General features: G+C 49.2%; 1 protein-coding gene across 1 annotated transcript in view; it reads right to left on the minus strand.

Moving 5' to 3' along the window:
• Positions 1-23,146, minus strand: part of LOC104464948 (protocadherin-19-like) — a gene marked incomplete at both ends in the record, with an annotated part of 27,512 nt that extends 4,366 nt beyond the window's left edge. Inside the window, 2 exons of the mRNA XM_010077818.1 lie at positions 19,872-20,041; positions 23,088-23,146. Of these exons, the coding sequence (XP_010076120.1) occupies positions 19,872-20,041; positions 23,088-23,146 (229 nt within the window). The remainder of the gene's footprint in view (positions 1-19,871; positions 20,042-23,087) is intronic.
• Positions 23,147-23,572: the final 426 nt, after the last annotated feature.

Below are 23,572 nucleotides of genomic sequence, written 5' to 3' on the forward strand. Positions count from 1 at the left end.
TGTGCTGCCTGCACTGCCTGCCCTGCCTGCGCTGCCTGTGGGCTCTGAGCCTGGCAGCGGGCTGCCAACAAGCAGCGGCTGCAGAAAAACCTGGGGGGAGAGACAACACCACCCATGGCTCATCCACAGCCACAGTCCATGTCACTGCTGTGGAACAGGAACCGGGGACAATGGCAGTGACACAAGAAGCAGGGAAGTGACATGAAACACCGGTGCTGCCCTAATTCCTGGGGCCGAGTGCCCTGGTGCCTGTCCAGCCAAGACCCTCAGCACTTCCCAACCCCACTGGGAAAGCTCTTGGCCAGACGAGCAGGGAAATGGGATAGATGGCTGAGAGCTGGGAGCCAAGAGGAGCCCAGGAGGAGGTGGCAGAGAACACCAGCAACAGAGCCTCCAGCTCCCCCTAGAATCATAGAATCACAGAATGGTTTGGGTTGGAAAGGACCTTAAAGATCACCTAGCTCCAGGCCCCGTGCCATGGGCAGGGACACCTCCCACTAGCCCAGGTTGCTCAAAGCCTCATCCAGCCTGGCCTTGAACCCCTCCAGGGATGGGGCATCCACAGCTTCTCTGGGCAACCTGGGCCACTGCCTCACCACCCGCACAGGAAAATATTTCTTCCCAATATCTAATGTAAATCTGCAGGGGGCCATCTCTCGTTAAAAGGAAGGATTAACGAACGTCCAGGGTGTAGGAGTGCTTTCAGTCTCCCACGCAAAGCCCACGTCCCCGCGGCAGCACAGCGTGCAGGGCGCCCGTTCAGCTCTCACCGCGATTGAATTATCTCCAGCGGAATCGCAGGGCTGGCCAAAGAGACAAAGTTAAATCGTAGCAAGGTGCAAGTGCCTGGGAATGTAATATTCCTGATAAATGGCCAGACGACATGTGCTGTTATACAATCTAAGGTGCAATTTGGGCGATGACAATAGTCCCTGGAGTTTCCATTTTCAAACAGACGCTCGGTTCAATCCAATCCATGTCAGAGCGGCTTTGCCGAGGTGAGTAAGTAGAGCTCATTTGTGCTATTACATGGGGAGCACGGAAAAGGAGCGGAAGAGTCGCTTGAAAATGAAAAATAAGAAAAAAAAAGGGTGACTGGAAGAACTGCAGCCGGGCTGGGATGTGCACGGAGGAGGAGGTGCCTGGGTGAGCATTGTGCTGAGCAGCCCCCCAGCCCCGTGCCGGTGCGGGGCGCACATGCCGGTACCTGGGTCGGTACCACGGGTACCCGCATGCAGGAGCCTGCCTTTATCTCTGCATTTCGGTGTTTCTTCAGCAACCGTATGATTATACTGTAATCATGATGACACTGCTCTTGGGTACAGCAAACAGCACGATCATTAAAAAATTCATTTCAGAATCTTCCTGGAAGCTAATAAATTTTACAGCAGTTTCAATCCTTTCTCATTGCAACAAAGAAAAGCTTAGTTCCAGACAAATTAAAAGTAAATTGATTGCCTTAGGGGAATCTATTCAAATATCACTTTTCCATGTTAGAAATCTCTTCCTGAAACAAGAAGAGGAAAGCCAGGGACAGCCAGCACAGGAGCGATGTGGAAAAGCAAATCATTAAATCTCAGTTCACAAAAGTAAGGGCGGGGGGGGATTAAACTTAAAATAAAATGCAAATGTCTCACTGGGGTGCGGGCCTAACATTTGTGACGGAATTTATGAATAATAAATATGAATAAATAGTAAACATGAAGGGATCAAACATTGCTGTTGCTGTTTACTCATGGTTAGCTATCTTTCATGGACACTGCGCAACTGCATTATTTAACACTCTTCTGCAAGCTACTTCAGGGTTTCTTTTCAACTCCAGCACCTTAATTTTCTGGGGAATGTACAGCACAAGGTGCAAGGCATGTCCCCAAGCCGTGGCACAGCATCCCACCGCCCTCAGCCCACCGCTGGATCCCACCTCCCCCTGACTCCCCCAGCAGCGGCTGATCCCGGCCGGGAGCAGCGATACACCGCCCCACGCTCCAGATCAAGTAATAAGCTTGAGCAAAACACAAACAGTCCCCAGCCGTGGTTCATCATTTGCTTGTAAATTAAGACTCTGCACCTCTCCCTTATCTCCCATAACAGCATAATATCAGGAAACAAGAGGTGGGGAACAGTGTATTATATTTTTGACCTATGGGCTTTTGCAGAGCCTTCTGCGCCTCTCCTAATAAGAAACCTCCAGCCTATGCAGAAATGTAATCCTGGCGTGGCTTCCCTTGCGCAATGCTCAGAGGATACTAATAACCAGGGACAGTGACAAATGCTCTCTACTGCAACGAGGAGCCTTTCTTTTCCTCTCTTTCGCCATTGTTCGGGATTTATGCAAGCTAAAAACCACCGTATTTTTAATCCTGGATTGTGTGTCTTGACACAGGAGGTCAGCAGTGCTTGGACAAAGCAAATGCCTGCAAGGAATTATTTTAACAAAACAAGGGATGTGAATTAGATTAATTTATCAGACGATTGCGGCTAAGGACCCGTGGCTGAAGGCAGCTCATGGGCAGCGCTTCTGTAATGGTCAATGGAGGGATGCTGGGGCTCACTCCCTGCTGCTGCAGATAGGACAGGTCCCAAGAAGCGCCAAGGACCCGCACTGATTTACACCAGCCAGGGAACTGGCCCATACACCTCTCCCCCTGCTCTATATTACCATTAGTAACACCCTTCCTCCTGCAGAACGGTCCCCGTGTTATGAATGAAGACTGACACTCCAACACATCTGGGTGCCTGGCTAGCTGCACGCTGGAGGGCTAAGGATGGATTTGATGCAAAAGATTTTCCCTCGAAAAACATCTTCCCAGCCACATCAAAGCCTTAGGGATGAGAAGACAACTGTGGGAAGGTGGAAGATCACCCAAAGCACGAGGAGCTGGTGTTTGGGCACTCCATGCGCTACACCAGAGCCAGACCCAGAAGGTATTACGGGCTGGGATGCAGTTTAGTGCTGGCTGCCCCCTTTACCCAGGACCACGGGCCAATCCCCACCTCATTCACACCACAAAATTAATTCCTCTTCAGAGGGCCAGCGGAACACACCATTTAAACGCCAATTAATCCTTTTCTGAGAACTTAAGTGGTCCACAGAGCTCCTGCTGGCCCCTGAGTGGCAAGGATTTCACCTCCAAAACTGCTACTCACGCCTCAATACAGGGCTCATTAACATCCTAACTGATGTTGGGATGCAGGATGAGGTCCTTGGAGAGGAGAGCACTCTGGGATCCAATAGACCTTTTCCATCCCGAACCATACGGCTCCGTAATTCGTAGGCACAGCTCCCATTAACGCTAATGGCAGTTACTGCGCTGCTGCACGAGTGCAGAATACAACCCTTTGACTTCATTACTGGAATTCAATTTCATTAACGCTGGATACAGAGGCATTGTCCTAAATACAATCTTTTCTTATATTTTTTTCATGTTAATGTAACCATTTGAGTATATTACACCCTGCAGAGATGGAAGCATTTCTAGTCTGTTTAAACACATTTCCCACAATTGGGAGCAAAACTTTGTCTCCATTTATGCCTTTGACACCAGCTGCCTTCCATTTAATGGGACTTTAGTTGCTAAAGCAAATTAATCCAAAGGTTACTTTTCTCTGCTATTGTCAAACCCGAAACAGACAAATTCACATATTCTGTCGGGGTAACGTGGGTGCAGCCAGGCAGCCACATTCCAGCGGCAGCAATAAATCGAATTATTACCCTGCCCCATTCAAAATTAGACGTTGCTCACAAAACAGCTACTCAACAATTCTGATAAAAATCCAACAAAGCAGCAATTACAGTTGAGGGAGATAAGACACAATTCCCAGCCACTGGTACCAGGCCAGCTCCTGGACCAGCGCCTGTCGGAGCAGCATCCCTGCCCTCGCCGCAGCCGTACCAATGTACACCCCTTGGGGGGCTCCTGGCGAATGCGCTACCGCAGCCTTCCCCGGCACCTCCCTCGGCCAGGACAGGGCAGAACAACCCATCCTCATCCTCTCCCCCCAGGGATGGAGATGGCCAGGGTGCCAGCAGGAACAGGGATGGGGGTGAGACCCCTGCCTGCCCCCTCCTCCTGTGCCCCCACCCTGCGTGGGTCTCCCATCCCTGCGAGGTTTCTGGTGCTTCCACACAACAAGTGAGAAATAAAGGAGCTGAGGTTATAAACGCCAATACATAATTTACTCCTATTATCAAGATTAAACACATCTTTGCATGCTTAGCATAAAACAACTGCCTTTCCCCAGATTTCTCAAGGACATGCACAAACTTCATTATTATCTAAATAATCAAAAGAGTATTTCAATAGAATATTTAACTGCCTGCCTACTGGAAACTCAGAGCCTTAATCTAACACTGATCCTCTGTTGTCCTTCATGTAAATATTGTTGGGACGTCAGCCAAAGCCTAGGGAAGTGAGCTTCATCTTGGTGGATGGGAATCTCTCGTGTCAGATACAGTCAGCCTGACTAATGAGACCTACATCTTGCCAAAACCTACAGCCTCGCTGTCTGTTCCAGCCATTGAACGCGCTCAGAAACCCAGTGGCACCAGCCCAGCAGTCTACAGATCCCAATCAACTATCAATAGCTTAAGTGTAAGTGATTGTGTATGAAGTACGAGCCAAATGTGTTTCCTTTTTCAGTTTTAGAACCTCCAGTATTGTTATTGCACCAGTAATGCTTGCACGGAATTAATCATAGACGTACCCACAAGGCAAAACATTGTGAGAAGCTCTTTGTACTTTTGAAAAGTGCACAGCTCTGAAGAGCGGAGGGAGCTGGAAGGCTTCCCAGCACGATGGGGCGTTCCCCACTGTTGAGAGATAGCTAGGGAATTTTTCCCTTTTTTTCTTTTTTTTGAGACCAAAAGCATTGGTTCCTGGCCATCTCTCATCACGTCCTTGACCTCTCGCTCCTCCACCCTGGAGCCCAGCATTATCCCCTCCCTGGTGTTCTACTTTAACTCTTTTTTGGATGAAGACAGTGCTTCTCCATGCTGCTGGATCTTCTCCTCTGAAGCAAATGGATGTTTCATGATGAGATACTGGCCCAGCGTGGCAGAGGCATCAAATAATCCCACAGGGAACTGGGATGGCCATGGGGACACAGCTGTAAAAGCCGCTCTACATTGTCCAGCACTCAACAGCACCCATGGTCTGATCCAACACCAGGACTCACTGTGACACAAGGACACTCCTGTCCCTCCCTGCCCTGGCCATGGATCTACGCGGAGGGCTCCAGTGAGGCTCCAGCTCCATGCCGACAAGCGATAACAGAGATACAAGGGGAACACTAGCCAGGGGTTAGACTGGCCCCATGGCCACCAGAGGAGATCACGGCATTGCCAAAGCCTGGGAATCTGGCCCATTTAACTCAGCAGAAACGTCATTCTGGCAATAAATCTACCTTCATTAACTAGGAGAGTGATCATAGTCCATAAATATAGACATAAAATTACCATAAAGTCAAGAGTCAAATCTAAAACCTCATTATAAGCCTAGCAAAACTACATCACCTGCAAGCCATGGACAAGCTCAACTTGCAGCAAGGCAGGTAGGTTCCCATCCCGTCCCATTCCATTCCATCCTGTCAGCCCTACAGCTGTGGGGCAAGATGGAGAACGAGCCTTCGAGTTTGTCTGTGGCTGTAAACTGAAGAGCCACGGGGAAACAGCTGAGCCATGGGAATGGAAAATAACCGTGTTTCCATGACTGGTGTAAGTACCGCAAGGAGAGCAAGTCAGCTCCACGGCTCCAGCCCTCCTGGCCAAGCCGATGCCAACCCATGGGCACTGATGCCAAGTCCAATGGGGGGGGTCTGCATGCCACCCCGGGGTCCTACCACGCGCTCCCATCCTGTGGCTCCAAGGCTGGGGACAGGAGGGTCCTGCTCCCCAAGGCGGCTGCTCCAGTTCCTGCCCCAACCTCTGCCCGCGCAGCCTCCGATGATTTCTGATCTCTCCGAGGCACGTTTCTGCAGCGCTGCCCTGAGGTCAGGCCGGCTTGTGTTGGCTCCTGGCCCCGGTTCACAGGGCTGTCAGCTGAATTGCACCACAGCATCGTTACTCCCGGTGATGGTGTGACAGACAGACAGACCCCAGCTGGATTTTCAAAACCTAAGCACTTTGCAATACTGACAGGCAAGAAAAAAAACAACCCACCAACCCACAACCCTCTTAGCCTGAGCAGGTTTTATCTGGAAATACCCAAAGCTAGTAGGTATCATACCCCACAAAGTCATTCCTCCTGAACCACTTCTCTGACCAAACCTTTTAACCGTCACTGGGAAATAAAGAGTGATAGGTGCCAGCCCCAGACAGCATTACCTGATTACTCTAGTCCCCACCGCATCCTTAACACAGCCTTTCTTCAAAGGGATAAAGCAACGCCAAAATGACCGATGTAATTTGGTGCTTTCAGACAGAGTTAGCGCGAGGAGAAGAGTCAAGTTCATTACGCTGGAGTTCACCACAGGGTTGCAGCAGCCACGAAGATGCGGCTGGGGCCAGGGCTGAGCCGCCGGCCAGGCGCCCGCTTTCTGCGGCGGGAGCAGGAGATGCACCATAAGTGGGCAGGTTTAACCCAAACGTGTCCCTCTGCGGTGGGAAATCAGACTGATTTCCCCCTCGAGCACAAGAAGGGGGATGCAACAGGAAGGCAGGCGATGCGGTCCTGAAATAATTCTGCTGGAGCCTCTCTACAGGGATCCACCCCGGCTGTCTGTGGCATGCAGATGTAACACTGCCTCTTTGCCACCGCACGCTCGCCTCATTTCTAAAACACTTACACATGCAGCATGCATTAGAATTAAAAAACCATTAAACCTCGGAAAGGAAAAACTTTGACAGGATGCGTAATATACTAAGTATAATTAATTAAATTGGATGAGGCACTGGGGGACGAGAGAAGAGTGGATGGAGACTGTTCTTGGAAAAGGGATGGTAATGCACTAACGTTCACTGTGTGCCATTAAGTAAGAAACAGCCATGGAAGGGGAGAGGATGAGCAACGGGAGCTTCGAGAGGCAGCACCAGCCAGTTGGGCACCTTGGATGCATAGCAAAGAAGGCGATAACACAAAATGTGGACAATTAGAGCTCTAAAAAAATTATAACCAAGGTGGAAAAGGCACCCTAGAGATGGGAGAACAAAAACAGCACAAAGGTTGCTGAACAGCAACACCTTACCTGTGACAGCCTCCTCCAGAGAGCATCTCTCAACGCCTCGCAAGGGCTCAGGGCGATGGACCACCTTCGCCACCCAGCACCAGGCTCCCAGGGCCAGCACGGGCATCGGGGCATGTGAGAGGAGATTCACCCTGGCAAGCATCTGGCTCTCCGTGGGGCTATTTTCCAGTTATTGGTACCCCCGGGGAATGGTTTGCTAGCATCCAGCCCCCTGGGCCAGTGCTGGCAGCAGCAGAGGTGGGGTGGGAAGCAGCAGCCAAAGCCCAGGACGGGTTTGGAGGATCAAAGGCAGCCCCAGCCGCCACAGCAGGCACAACGTGATGAGACAGCCACAGCCTGGAAAAAACAAAGTTTTAACAGGCTTAACAACAGCATCAGCACTGATCATTAGGCAATTACAACTGCTGAAAGTTGACAAAGCACCAGGACCAAATGAATTATCTCCCCAAATCCTGCAGGCAGGAGCACAGAAAAGAGAAAAGTCATCGTCAACAGCCTCTGATAGCTCACCAGGTGCAGAAGCAGTAACTAAAAACTAAACGGCTGCTCGTTTACTTGCCGTTTGGAGAGATAAAAGGGAAAGTCCAGGAAATGAGGGCTTCAAAAACACTCTCATCATTTAGGGAGCGGTGGGAGGGAAGGTCCTGGAAACACTGATACAGCCAGGATTGCTCAGCCCCCGGGGACATCTGATTCAGCGAGGAAGGGACTGTGTGTGTTTGGAAAAGGAAGGCAGATTTCGGCTGGGGGAGTTCACCCTGAATCATCCCCAGCACCAGCGCGGTTACTTGCTCAATTCTGCACATTCCTGCGCAGCAGCCAGCGCCGGCCGAGGGGACGGTCACGAGCTCTTCTCCTCGAGGACGTGCCAAAACCCACTGCTCTACGGATCTGCGGAGCTTAATCCGCATGGGACCACAGCAACTCCCTGCTCAGCTCCCTCGCAAACCACGAGATGCTCAGCTTTGCCACACCGTGCTTCTCCAGCATAGCCCTTCACTTTGAGTGACAAGGCATGCTTTTAGGAAAAACATGCAAATGTGATTTAAAGACTCTAAGCGATACAGAATATATCACCTCCCTTGGGAACCTGTTCCAGGGGGTAATTATTCTAATTCCTAAAATCACGCGTCTCATTTGCAACTAGAATTTTCCGAGGCAAACCTCCACCCTCCAGCAGCGGCTGTGCCTTATTCGCCGAATCAGAGAGGTGCTTAGCTGCTGATATTTTCCCCTGAGTTCACTCCTGAACACAGGCTGAGATGACCAATGTCTCAAGCAAAGTCCAGAGCACGTCCCCTGAGGATGCCACCTCTCCTGGGTCCTATTTCAAGCCCAATGGTCTCAGCTGAAAGAGTCCTGCCGGGTTCAACAGGCTTTGAGTCGAGTCCTAAATCTCCAGACACGCGTCTGGAGAAGGAAAGACAATGCCTTCAGCTACACCCAGCAGCTCCTGATGCAGAACAGTGTCCAGAAAGCAAGGTGACTGTTTGCATTGACAAAGCGTCCCCTCTCCGACCCTCTGCCACAGCTCGGTGGTCCCTGGAAGGCACGTCTGCTCAGTGAAGGGCACGTGTGGATTTTTATAGTGAATTAATTGGACATATCTACCCAATAACAATGGAGGAAGACTGGCAAAGCAGGGGTAAGGCAATGAGGGAACTGCAGGTGGAATTGTTCATTTTAATTACTTGTCTTCATTAATGTGAGGTTCCTGGATCCTACAGTCATGACTAATAGGTCAAAATATTTGCATGAGTGACTATGCTTCCACAAAAGGACACGTGGCTGAATTTTCTCTGGATTTTACAAGGGCGTTTCCACCACAAGATGAAGCTTCCCAGAGCCCAGCAGCGTACCAGAGGGAGTAACCCGAGACACAAGATAAACATTTTATAAGAGGCACACAAGGGCAAGGCTGAAGGTAGAAATAAGTGACGAACGAGATAAAACATGGGTTATACTTGAGCTGTTTGTGTCTCTCTGGCACTTGAAGGAGTTGGAGACAAGCATCACAGATACCTCTTCTCCTGACAGCACTGAACGGAAACAAAAGTTTGGGACAAGCCAAACCCATTCAATTTGCCTGAATAATTCAGTCTGCTGAGCTATTCTGTGCTTCATAGACTGCCACCGAGAAAAGCTGTATTGCAGAGGAAAGGTCTGGAAATCAATGCAACTGAGGAACCAAAACTGACCAGAGAGTGGCTGGGAAAGCACCGCCGGTCAGAACAGAGGCAGGAGGTGGAAGCGATGGGGTGAGCACGGCAGGGTGGCCGGCAGCCAGGCAGAGTGGAGCATCGCGAAGACACGGCTCCCACTGAAACGTGCTGGTGAGCAGCAATGTCAGCAGTACAGATAACTCAGCTGGGAGTGAAAACCCAATGAAAGTCCAGCACATACATAGTGCCCCCCCAGGGACCCAGCTGGGTGTGCCAGACCCTCCCCACAGGGATTTACACCCTCCGCTAATGCGCCTACTGCTCCCAAAACCTCTTCTGGCTCTCCAGCCTTTCCCGAATTATTGCTGCATGGTTTTGACTTCAGGTTTCCAGACAAATTCCTCCTCCCAAAGGGGAGCTGCCCCTTCGGAACTTCTCGCTGAGCTGTATCAAATCCAGAAGCACAGTCAGTTGAACCGAGAAAGCCGTTCCTCTCAGAGGGCAAATCCGGAGGCTCCTCGCCTGGATCAGGAGCGGTCTGCCCGCTAAACCACCTGCTGCAGAACGTGCCCAAGCACACGAGGCAGCACCGGCTGCTGTACTCACACCAGTCACTCTTCCACCTCGTCTCTTTAATGAAGCCGACACTTCCAAAGCAGTCAGAGGAAATCAAGTGTCCGACCTATTTTGGTTTGCAAGTGATGCAGACACCCACCTTCCTGGGGATTCTGCAAAAATTTCCAGCCAACGCTTTTTGCCCTGTCGTTTTTCACATAAAACAGACCAAGAACAACCACAAAACCTACCCTCTCCAGCACGGACCCAGCGGAGCAAAGGCTTCTCCCTCGAAAGGGCCAGAAGCTCCTCGCCTTGAAGCCCCAGCAGGACCTGGCACCCCCTGGCCTGCAGCCAGCCCCCCCGGCCACAGGGACCCTCCTGTGACCGTCCCCACCCCTCCAGCCGTGTGCCGGGGCGGTTTTGCGGCGTACAGCTCTTGAGTGCTTCCGTAAGAGGCAAGGTAGCATCTGTGGTGAAATCTCACCAAATGATCCAAGAGAGTTTTCTCCAGCTGGGACTGATTGAATATAGCCTGGGCACCGGATGATGTGGGAAATCAGTTGTAGCCGAGCACAAATTGCATGCATAGAGGTAATTACTGCAGCACAAGGTTGGTAGCACCACTACCCACATGACAGTGTATCTCAGCAATTTTCATTTCCTATTGCTTCAATTCAGAGAGGGAGTTTTTCATCTTTTTTTTTTTTCCTTTTTGGTTCAATTTTCTCCTTTTCCCACAGGGCCTGACGTTAACCCAGGATTTCATCAGGATAAAGCTCCGCTTTCACTACAGTTAGTCATTCCGCATATCCAGATGTCCTCCTATTTACTGCACCCAGACCTAGAGCCCAGCCCACCCCGACCTGACTCCGCTTCTCTGCCCCGAGTGTGACTGTCACTGCCCAAAGGTGAAGTGACACAGCGGTGACCGCCGGTCACCCGCTGCCATGTGCTGTCACCCGCAGCCAGCCCTGGATATCAGTAATGAAACACAACATGCGAGGAGCTAATGAAGCTGGTTACAAAGCAAGTCATTCTCCACACTTGGAAAAGGGTGAAAATACGATCAGGAAAATGCAACGAAAAAGGGTTTCTGCTGAAAAATAAAAACACTGATGCTGCGAGTGGGGAAGCTGATCATTAGTATTAGAGATACTCAGCAAAAATAGTGCCACATTATGCTTACTGTGATTACACACATTGTGGCTAGCATATATCTATAATATACTTGCTCTAAGGAACATATTTTCCAAACAGACACAGGGGTTAAACGCAGGATGGAAAGGGAAATCACTGAGCAAAGGCAATGCAAACCCATCCGGAGCCCGGTACAGCCCTGCCCGCTCCGCTGCATACCTGCCTGTCTGCCCTGAGGAAAGGCTGCCAAACTTCTTAATAATTCGGTGACCCATTTAAAAAATCTCCTTCTCTTACATTCATGTATGCTGTATGAGAAATAAAATATAGCGCTCGCGAGTTTTGAGTGGCAGCACTTCCCTTAAGACAGATAAAAGCTGCAAGTTCTCTTTTGCTGTTTGGTGCCAATTATTAGAGAGTTTTGACTTATATATTATTACATAGATCATTTAGTAAAACAACCTACATACAAACCCAGTGGTATGTCTCCCTTCAGCAGTTATCTGCTGAAGCCGGAGCAGTTCAGACACTCACCCATACACACCATATTTCGGAGATGGGTGGGCCCCTTCCCCAGCACCCAGGGGAGATGCAGTCCCCTGCCCAACAGCTCTCAGCAGTGTGCAAGCGCAATTAAGAAAGGTCCAAATGATTTATCTTTATTGCACTTACAAAATTAATTGCACCACTTTTTTGGGGGGAAAAAACCAGGCACCTAACTTGTGCCACCCCCTGGGAGCTGCCAGTCCAGCGCTGTACCCAAATCACCCCGGAGCTGCTGGGTGCCCGTTTCGATAAGGCAGGACAGGATTGAACCCAATGGCAACCATCCGTGCCCAGAAGGCTGCTCTGAAACTTACCGTGCCACACGCACCATGCCTGCAGAGCCCAGGGTCGGCACGCTGTTTGCGGTCATTATTCCTTTAATAAAGGGCTCTGTATTTTCCAGCGGCTGCAAAATTGATGCAGGTTGCCATGGTAAGCACACACTTTCCCATTTAGTAGAATAATAGACAGCTTTGTATAATTCACTGATTTCAGATGATTTCTCACCCCAAGTGCAAGTCGCTCAAGTTACATAAGTCACCTGTTGTTTAGTCAATCTGGCAATTTTAATTAGAATAAATTTTTATGATTCCTCTCTGCAACACTTAGAGCTGCTCTGCCATCAGAATACGGAGACGCCTGTAAATTATACAGGCTCCAATCACATCTTTTTTGCCGTTTTAATTACAGTAACATTGCGGCATTAATCATGTAAGCCTCTGTTAAGCAAGTAACAGCCATCCTCCATCATAATTAAAAAGAAAGGCCAAGCAAACAGGAGCTCTGGAGTTTACCATATTTCCTCTGAAAATTGTATTTTAACTTCAGAGTTTCACAAACACTAGTTTTATTTGGCTCTAATTAGTGCTGTGAACGAAACACTGAAAGGTTAATATGAGATGGTTAGTTTGTAATGCAAGTTTCCCAGTGCCTGCCCCAGCAGTTCAGTCTGTTTTCAGAGTCATTAACGATGTAGATCGATTACAGGAGGAGATTGGGAAGTGCTGGCTTGCTGTGTTAGCAGAAGGTTAGGTTTTATTCATATACCTTCCCTACTGTTAAATATGATGGCCATTACCTTGACCATTTTGCTAGTCTTAACTGCTGGGAGACAGAAAGTGTTAATGGTTTCCTTAGATGTTACTGGCAGAAGAAAAAAAAAAACAGCTCATATGAGCCTTTTTTTGGCTTGTTTATAAGGGAAAAGGAAGCTGCAAGCTTGACTAAACTGTTTATTTATCTTAGAAATATTTGAAAAACCCAGTATTGTGTGGTGTTTCGGAAAAGGATGCTTTGGGAGAGCCAGGGTTAGCACCGCCCCGTCCTTCAGCTGAACCCTGACAAAGATCTTCTCTGCGAACCTTCTGCTTGGGCTGGAGTTTAGGAGCAGTTCACAAAAGCAAGCACAAATGGAAACTGAAACTATCTAATCAGAAATATCACTTCTTCAAATCTCCAATACATTGCTCTCCAGTCACCCAGCAAAAATATGGGTAAGCAATAACGAAATTTGACAAAATCTCATTAAAAAGTACAATAAACCAACCAGGAACCCTCCAACTTTCTGGGTCGATCATTCATCCATTTCAAATCTACACAACGGGGCACGGATCCAAGTTTTAATTTTCCTCTCAAAGTTGCCAAAATATTCACATCTGGTGAGTGCTTGCTGTGCTTAGATGGAAAGGACTTGAGGATCTCAAGGTCATAATTCCTGTGACCCTGGGCTGAGGAACTTCAGTGATGGAGGCGTTGCAAGAATTATCTTTGATGGAAGGAACCTGAAAACTGAAGAAAGGGTGCCAGGAACGTGGGATATATGATAATGCTTCTTACGCAAACAAAGCAGGTTCCGCATCTGTTTGTTATTTAGTTCTGCTCCTGCAGAAGGGGATCAGTGTGCCTCTATTGCTATGGAGATGACTTCAGTGTCACCCCTGCCCCAACAGCAGCTTCCAGCAAGGACTTCTCCAAGCTGTGCTCAATGCAAGGGCTGGGTGGAGAATGGATGGAGAGCAGCCCTGAGGAGAAGGACTTGGGGGTGCTGGTAGATGAGAAGCTCAACGTGACCTGACAATGTGTGCTTGCAGCCCAGAAAGCCAACCCTGTCCTGGGCTGCGTCACAAGAAGCGTGACCAGCAGGTCGAGGGAGGTGATTCTCCCCCTCCACTCTGCTCTCGTGAGACCCCACCTGCAGGGCTGCATCCAGCTCTGGGGTCCTCAGCACAGGAAGGACATGGACCTGTTGGAGCGAGTCCAGAGGAGGACCATAAAGCTGGTCAGAGAGCTGGAGCACCTCCCGTACGAGGACAGGCTGAGAGAGTTGGGGTTGTTCAGCCTGGAGAAGAGAAGGGTCCAGGGAGACCTTAGAGCAGCTTCCAGTGCAGAAAGGGGGCTCCAGGAGAGATGGGGAGGGACTCTTATCAGGCAGTGTAGCAACAGGATGAGGGGTAATGGTTTTAAGCTGAAAGATGGTAGATTTAGATAAGATATTAGGAAGAAATTCTTCACTATGAGGGTAGTGAGGCAGTGGCCCAGGCTGCCCAGAGAAGCTGTGGATGCCCCATCCCTGGAGGGGTTCAAGGCCAGGCTGGATGAGGCTTTGAGCAACCTGGGCTAGTGGGAGGTGTCCCTGCCCATGGCAGGGGGGCTGGAACTAGATGGTCTTCAAGGTCCCTTCCAACCCAAAGCGTTCTATGATTCTATGAACGCTACAGAGCTATGAACCTAAGGAAGAAGCAACACAAGGGATCTGTCTGTGCTGGCCAGACTGTCCATGTGTGGATTAAAGCTCCTGGAGTGACCACTGCCCTGCTCTGCTGCAACACAATGTGGTGGTGAAGGACGCTGAGCCCATCAGCCAGGCAGCTTGACCCAACCCTGCCTGTCCAGATTGGCCACAGAAGATGGAGCTAAGCACCATGTAGTGATAAGGGTCATCCTGAAGAAAGACTTGTTAGTCTGAGCGCTTGGCAGCTTTTTTCCCCAGTTACATTCACAAGTCTAATAAAAGATGTTAGGTCCCCCTACGAGCCTGGTTGGGCGTCAGCAGGAGCTGGCACTTGGGGAAGATGGAGAGAACGTGTTCAAAAGCATCAGTAACCACCACACAGCCATCTGCAAGCTGATGTAGATGCTCAAAAGGGAATCATTTAAAAGTGTAGGAATGATACGACAATCAACTCCTCTTCCCAAAGCCCAGCTTACCCTCTCATCATAAAAACCCACCTTGGGGGTTCCAAAGCGCTGTGAGAAGCTGACTGCTCCCTCCAGGCTGGACACTGCAGGAGCACCACTGCGCTGCTTTACTGTGAGATCCGTGCAATAATACAGAAATCAGAAGAGCTGTAATAATTGACATTGCCCTGTAAAGAAAGCTTACAGCGTTTATCCATCTTAAGGGATGAGCTGTCACTCACAGATGAATGTTACACTTTATGTCTTGTGCTGCATATATGAACACAAGGAAGTAGGTATTTTTATTAATTTGTAGAAACTTCCAGAGAAATGCAGCTATATTTTCAGCCTCCAAAGCCCTAGAATATGTCACTTAGGTCTTCGTCTACATACAGCTCTACAGAAAGGCTTTTCTGCAGAGTAAAAGGGAGCTGCAGGTGGAACGACTGCTGGAAATCAGCTTAAAAAATCAACAGCTTCTAATACCTGTGTTTGCCTCCAGTTAATACCATTAGTCATGTTCTCAAGTCATGACTGAAATGCACCCAGATACTATGGAGATGAGCATAAGAACCAATTGGAATATTCTAGATAAAACCTGATCCCCTAAATGACAATGTATCTGAATAATTTGGGATGCAACCAGCAAGAAAAGTTTCGGTGAATATCACGTTCCCGGCTCTCCTTTACATCCAAGCCTATTTCTATACTCTGTGATAGCATAAAGGAGACTTAATGTAAGCATTTAAATATAACTCATTTCTATTCAAAGTACTCTTCATCTTGCTGGAGTTTATGGGACTCAGACACAATTAAACCACCTATGTGAGCAAAGTTACTCAAATGTGGAAACGTATGCAAGATCAGGTCTTTCCAGATGACATTTCAAAAAAAACTGCTGATCTGGCACCAGAAAAATGGAACTGATGCTTTTAGAAGCAATTCTCTGTAGAGACACATTACTGACATTGCTTAAAAACCCTCTCACTTTGATTTTAAAGCTTTATTTCACTATTTCATGGGCTGTGGTGACTATTTCTAACACTGGCTTTTTTATGACTAGCATGTGTTTATCATTTTTGTATTTTCTTTTGGATTCTGTTTTTATCTTAAATAGTGAATCACTGCTTTATTAGGCCAACGAGTTTCCTTCTACAACTGATGGTAAAAACACTGGCCAGCGCTGGGAATTAAGATAAGTTTGAAATCTATTGCTTCTAACATTAAAAATACATATTTGAAACAGTTCTTTTCTGATTTCTGTGCTGGCAAGAGCTCCTATGACTTACAGAGTACAAGTATGGCTCTGGCTCAAGGCAAGGTGAAAAAGGTAATAGAAAACATTTAAGCAGATCTAGGTGCCTGTATACATCCACACAAAGGAAACATGCCAAACCTGCACAAACACTATGTTTGGAAGAGGGTAAAGGGATTTAAAAAAAAAAAAAAGGTCCCAGTATGAGCAAAACCAAGGGAGGAGTAACTACCTGAATCACAAAACAGAGTATCTAGCCTCAAAGATGCTAATTCAGGTCCTGAGGGATCTAATCAACCTCTTTGTTGAAGTAAAGATAAAACTTTTTGACAGCAAACGCTTTCTGATAAAATGGAATTTTCAATTACCCTGAGAAACATCTGGTCCATGCTGCTGCTCCCCGGGAAAAGCACTGCCACGCTCTGCACTGTTGGAAAACATTTCAGGCTGAGATTTCCCCACGATGCTGGGAGGAACACGTGTCAGGAGCTTCAAACCCCACGGCAAAGCTGCCGCGGCCGCCAGCATCACCCACTGCCGTCCCATGGAGGTGATGCCAGGGGTGCGTCTCCTGCCTGGCAGCACTGCGCACTTCACTCCCTGGCTGGAAATCCGATTTTCCTCCACTGCTGGACTTTCAGCCAAGGTTACACCAGGACCTGGAGAAATCCCACCCCATATTGCAGTGAAATAGGCCAAGATATGAAGGGGGAGCCCAAGATTTAGCCCTGTCTTCCAGCAGACTTCAGCCAAGCCAAAATGTAGCAGAGATCCAACAGACGCTTCAAGCTCTCCCTTCCTCAGACAAATCCATTTGGAGGTTCAGCTGAGGACGCTGTTAGCAAAGGAGCACATATAAACTTCTAGCAGTGCTTAACACCTCCACAAATAAACAAACAATTAAACAGGAGTGAGGTAATCATGAAAACTGGAGTGACACCCGGTGCCCACCTTCCTCAGCATCCCATTTGGTATCAATTAGCAGGGGAAGGAAAACAATTCTGGGTGATAATGAACTCCAAATTGGGTACATATTACAGCAATTAAAGCCATCTTTTCAGCTGATGAATTTGTAATCAATAATTAAGATCCTGAGGTAAAAAGGGACTGGGCAGAAGTCCTACTCCCAAAATAACTGATGTGGCTGAGCTCCAGGTGGTATTTCTTATGACCTGCTGCTGCCCACTAAAGCTCAACACTCTCTATGCTAGTTTGCCATTTTTTCTGGAAATGTAGGTCATTTCCAAAGGAAGAGCAAGGGCTCCTGCCAGCGGGACTGGCAGCTGGTGTCACTCCCATGCAAGGGCAGTGAAGGGGTGGACAGCCCCAAGGCCACCTGAGCATCTCCAGCAGGTCCCTGGGGCTCCCACGGCCACGTACGCACCACCAGTGCTGGGCTAGCACACTTGTTTAGGAACACTCAAGGAGCTTGGACCCATCCATGCCTGCCCCACGCCAACCTCTTTCTGTAGGAGATCCAGCATCTCCGTTGGCAAAGGCTGGCCACGCATCTCCCCGCTGGCCCCTTGGTCATTAATATCGACAAGCAAACCCTGGTGGCTCTCCCACCCCACATCTCTGGGACGACAGGAGATGCGGTTTGGGCAGGGATGGGGAGCAAAGGCAAAGCATGGGGCCATGGGCTGCCAGGCTGCCCTTTGGCCACGGACTGTGTGCTCGGGGCAGTGGTTAGCCCGCTGGTCCTGTAGCATTGAACTTGTGTTTCCTCCCGGCCCTGCCACTCCAACCAGAAATTGGGTAAAAATTACCATGCCAAAGCCGTCACTTTAATCATGCAGGAACCGCTGTTATCACCATCATCTCAGCATCTTGATTTTCCTGATTATTTTCTGCAGTCCCTGCTTGACAAATCAGCTCAGAAAATATTCTCTTTAACCTTTTTTCCAGCTTCTGTGACAGTATCTGCTAACCTCCCTGCCTGCGCTGCTCCTCTCATTGCTCCCCAAACGCCCCGATAATCTGAGTCCCCCCTGCTCCTCCACACGCAGCACTGGGGGTCCCACAGGACATGCAGCTGGCCCCCGGCACACATCCCTGCCTGCGGGTCCAGCTGGATGGCAATGCAGCCCTGGCTTGCCAGCTTCCTCACAAAAATAAACCAGAGCCAAGAGCACCAAGCCCTGGCCGTCACGGGACTGGGAGCCAGACACACAGGTTGCCTTTGGAAGTCACCTTCTGCAGATGCTGCTGATTTTCGGGGTGTATTTTATTTTACACGCAATGAGGAGTTGATGTTACAATGGATCGGACCGTATTTATTTCCATCTGACTGACAAGCTCTGCCTCCAACTCATCCTCTTTAACTTATTTGCATTGTTATCTGGTGCACAACAGAGCCAGCACGCAGACTTATCAGAAATGTAATCTCTGTAAAACCCTATCTGCAGTCCATTGAGATCGGGGTTTTTTGCCGAAGAAATGTGACAAAAAATTAACAGATGTTGCTCAGACCATTCAACAGGATGGGAATCAATTATGAACATTTTTGCTCCTACAGTCATCCCTTACTGCAAACGCATCTTAGGAAGCCCTCTCCTGATCGAAATTAAAAAGCATTTCTTTGTAATAGAAGAATAATAAATGATAGCTATCAGCCTGCATTCTCTGACACGGCGCCAGTCCGCGGAGAATTAAACTGCCACTGTACAGTTATATAAATGTTTAATTTTTTTCATCTTTGGCCACAGTAGGGTTGTCTGGAAATACATTATCGCTGCGGATGCCATCCCTCTCCAATTAGCGTGGCTGGCAGCGCAGAATGGGTAGGTGACCTCCGCATTCCCCTCCTCGCGGAGTCTTACAGGGTTAACTACGGCCATTTAACAGACTCTATCGAGAATTAATACAGCGATCAGCTTCTCTCCAGAAAAAAAAAAAATAAAAACCCACATTCGGTGGCACAGATGGCAAGAACTGTCTCTCCCCCGTTTGACTCTTTTATGACAGCAAAACAAAGGCTTTTAATGATGTTTACCGTGAATTGAATTAAACAGCTGAAGACCAGTTCATAATCACAGCATTTTGTTTTCATATCCTTAAGTCTTTTAGCAGTGGGGCTTCCAGTTGAGCCTCAGCTCCAGCTTATCTCAAGATATAGCCAAGCGCCCCGAGGCTCCCCTGCGCCCGAGCACCAAACCACATTCAGGCTTCTTAATTGAAAAAGACAGGATGTTTGCATAGGATGTTTGCATCCGTCAGACATTAAAAACGACATTCATGCCCAAGTACAAATGACGGCTTGGGCGCAGCTGAACTCCTCTGACGTCTCTCCTCCGGCTAACACGGGTCTGGTTTTGGAGCAGGACTTCATCCCTGCACGTGGGGATGCCTAACAGCTGAAACCCTGCTGCCTGTTCAGGGGAAAAGATACGAACCCTCTGCCCACTGGCCTGAGCTAATCCCGTGTGGGATGCCTGACTGATTGTCTACATGCTCTGCCAACCTTTTGGAAAGTTGCTGGGACGGCGCCTGCGCACAAGCTCCGGAGACGGAGAGCAGAGCACACGGGGCAGGGACCAGCCCCGGGCACGGCGCCGGTAATTCCTGCCCTAATCCCAACTCCACCGCCTGCTTGCTGTCAAGCAGATGCTCAGGGCCTTGGGTTTTCTGCTTGTGAAACAGAGGATAATCCTAACTGCTCGCTTACCTGACAGGCGTGGCGTGAAGATTAATGCCTATCTACCCAGCACTGACGATGTACAGCGCATTATCCCCAGCAAGCGCTAAGCATCCTTAGTGTGCACCCACTGAGGCAGCACCAGAGCCACCGGATGGGGCATGCGGGGGGCTTGGGGTTGGGTGGGCATCCCCCAGGGTACACGGCAGTGGCTCACCTTGCTCAGGGCCCTGGGAGCCCATGGAAGGGACGCTGGTGTTCAGCACGTCGTTGACAGCCGTGTCGCAGTAGAGACCCCGCTGCACGTCGTGCTCGCTGTCCGTCTGGTCGCTCTCCTCGTGGCCGCTGTCCTTCAGACTGTTCCCCTCCAAGTCCTTGAATGTGGAGCTGCTGGGGGACACACAGCCAGGACTTAACGGGTGGGACAAGGTGGCCCCCGCCACCCCGCAGCACTGCGGCAAGACCTGCGGTGGTGGCACAGCTGCCACCACTCAGCCTTGTGCCCCACAGGGATGGGAAGGTCCCCTGCTGTCCCCAGCACTCAGCAGCAGGGCTGGGACCACTCTCCCAGCATGGAGAACTGGGGCAGGGGCTGCGGGGGGGTACCTCTGCATCCCAAAACACAGCATCCAGCCCACACTGCCTCACAGGCTGCTTCTGCCCAAAATGGCCACGGGGGGAGCCTGTGGGTGAGGCTGCTGTGGGTATCAGAGAAGCTGAGAGTGAAGCAGGACTTGAAACCAAAAGTTAAAAAATATACATTAAATGAGCTGTTTCTATAACTAGGCTCCCTGAAGTTGTATTACCTGTTCTTGAAGTTACACAGGATCTAAAACCTGTTTTTCTAGGTTATAGGACAAATCTTAATGGCTTAAAGTTTGAAAACTAAAGTCTTCCTAGAAATGGGAATTTCTTTTCACAATGTCGATGCCATTCTTATTTTCTAAAATAACGCCATGATTCTGGGTCCAAGCTCATACAGCTTTAAGGAGATCTGATCAACAGCTGAACTCCGGCCTCCCCCTCCAAGTGCAGCCACTGCTGGGGGGACCTGAAGGCTGAGCTGTCCCCAAACCCCCCCTGAGGGCCGAGCAGCTCCATCACCCCACAGCACCCAGCTCCTGGGCTGGAGGGATGGACCAGTTTCATTTCTGGCTGCCTTGGGGACCTTCTGCTGCTCCCTGCCACCCTGCGAGTGGTGATGCCCCATGCCACCCACTTGCAGGGACATCCCGAGCTGCACCGGCCCCGGGTGGCAGGGCCATCAGCGCATCCCCAGGGTCACCCACCCTGCACCTCCTCCCACATCCATGGGAAATCTGCACCCAGCGGGGGGATCCACCTGCACCCCCGGCCCCAAACTTTCCAGCTGGCTGATCTGGTGTGAAACATCGGTGGAAGACACGGCCTGCGCTTCAAAGCCCCAAAGAGCTGGAGATTTTCATTACTTTGAAAAGCCCTTTTGCGTCTCCACGGAAACCAAGCAGACCACCTACCATCTGATGCTGTGCAAAAGCACGCAAGGGGGGAGCTCGGAAATACATATAAATTGGTAAACCTTCAAACATTACCTTTTAAATAAAGATGTCCCTGTTGAAGCCACTGACTTTGATTTCCAGGCGACATCAAAGAATTTTAAGTTAAGAAAGCACTACAAATCTACAATTCATTTGTGTGCGGGTAGATGAGCGGGAGAGGCAGGCAGACAACACAGGAAAAGTACAAATAGATTAATTAAAGTGCTGGATTTGAGGAGATTCACTCACCAAAGATAGAAGAGCTACAACATCTTCATAAAGGCAAAGGATGAAAATGATGCCACAGTGTGTTACAGAAAATATTTTTTGTTCTTAGATGTCTGCACAGCGTTCCCAGCACCCGTTGTACTTAAGATACAAGACAAAGGTAGAAAGCAAGGGGAAACGCTGTCCTACACGGAGCTGCTGTTCATAATGCGCAGGCAACCCATGTTACAAGGCATTTATCTTCCCCGCAGTGAACCAGACCGGAATGCAGCAGCCGCACGACACATTTCCGCGGCTGACACTTCTCTAAAGGATGGGCTGGTCTCAGGGAATCGGCAGCAGCAGCATTTCCCAAACAATACAGCCTCGGAGCAAGCCCCGCTGCGGCAGGCGGGAGCGCTGCTTGCCTTTATCTTAGGTGTGAACGAGGAAAGATTAATAGATTTGGGGTTTTTTTCAGTATGCCTGCAGACTCTCTGGCGAGGAGCGGCGTGGCGCAGGCAAACCATCTCTCTCGCAATTGCATTAGCATCGTTAAACATCACGAGCCACACCGGCAAATATACCTGCCCTTCGCTAGCTGAACCCCAGCTGCTTGAACAACGCGCTCGCAGCTCCCTTACTCCGTATATTTTTAAGATGTAAACAAATGGGATCTCAGCCAGGCAGATAATTGGATTTTTTTACTGCTCAGATCAGATCTCAACAGTCCGGGACTGGCTCCTGTTCTCCATTACACCCCTGCTACTGCGATGGCTTCTGCAGAGCCCCGGGGCACAACCCTGCCAGGCACGGGCATGGCCGTGGGCATGGGTACAGGTCACTTGTCACACAGCTCGGCTGGTCCCTGGGGAGAAGAGGGGAGATGAGCAAAGAGCTGCCGGCCACCTCCTGTGCCCGCATCGTGCGCAAGGAGATGTCCCCAGCCCTGTGCAGCCTCCTGATGAGTATCGATTGAGCTGTGTCGGGGTCTCTCTCTGCCTCAGAATCAGCCAAGGGGGGCAGAGGCAAGCCTGTCCCCCCAGGGAACTCACCTCTAGTTTAATGCAACCCAGTGGGGTTCAACCAGGTAACCCCAGCATTAACCTCCCCAACGCATTTCTTCGACACTGGTGAGCTCTAGGATAGCAGTGTTTCATCCAAAGGGTTAAATTCCCCCAGGGGTAATTGCCGGGTTGCAACTGAACTGATGATTTCCTTTTTACCCAGGGAAGAAAGAAGCCTGGCAAAGTGCTGTTTTGCCTGGGTGTTCACACTAAAACAGTGAGCATGCATCCAACCCAATTACCTGCCCCCAAATGAGCTTTTTTTTTTTTTTTCTTTTCCCCCGCCTCCCATGGCAGGGAGATCTCACCACTCAAATCTATCATTTTATTCCTGTGCATTCAAATAGAATAAACTCCATGAATTTGAAAGTTGTCAGGGTAACAGCACTCCACCTAACTCACTGCAACTTCCCAGCGCGAAGGAGCCAAAGAGAAGGAAAAAAGACTTGCCTTTACTGCAAATCAGGAGCAATGGGACTTAATGGGAAGTAAATACTGTTTTTAAAATCAAATGATTACTCTTGAAACATTTTGCATATTAAAAAAAAAAAAAGCCAGCAGTATATAACGCAGTAAGGAAGAACATTAAATAATCAGGATTTGCCTGGGCAAACCCAGGCACTTTCAAGCAAGCCTACGTACCTTTTTATTAAATGAGCTCTGCTGTTCACGTAGTTGGAATCGAAGGAGTAGTTTTCAGTCTGGAAGGAGGAAAAGAAAAGGGAGATGGTTACAAGTCTGATTTCCCCATGACTGGGAGCAGTCGGGTTTGCAGGGCCAGAACAAACGCCGCATCCCGGCACCGGACAGACCCCAGCGAGTGGGATGGGGCCGGGTGTGGAAACTCCAGTCCCTGTCAGTCTTTCCACCAGCTTTCACCAGGAAAAAAAAAAAAAAAAAAAAAAAAAAAAGGCTGGCTGGTGACCACAGAACAATTTGCAGAGAAGAAACAATGTGACTATGCTCTGTTACAAAACTAATTGCTTTTAATTCCCTGATGGACTCTGTTCTGTGTGTGTCAATTTGACTGAAAGTTCAAAAGGTATTTTTCTTATTAGTGTATAATTAACATGTTAAAATATTTATTGCATAGATATGTAAATGCCAGCAAGGTAATCCCCTGCCGG

This window comes from Pterocles gutturalis, unplaced genomic scaffold (assembly GCF_000699245.1).
Source record: "Pterocles gutturalis isolate BGI_N339 unplaced genomic scaffold, ASM69924v1 scaffold1756, whole genome shotgun sequence".
Taxonomy (NCBI): domain Eukaryota; kingdom Metazoa; phylum Chordata; class Aves; order Pterocliformes; family Pteroclidae; genus Pterocles; species Pterocles gutturalis.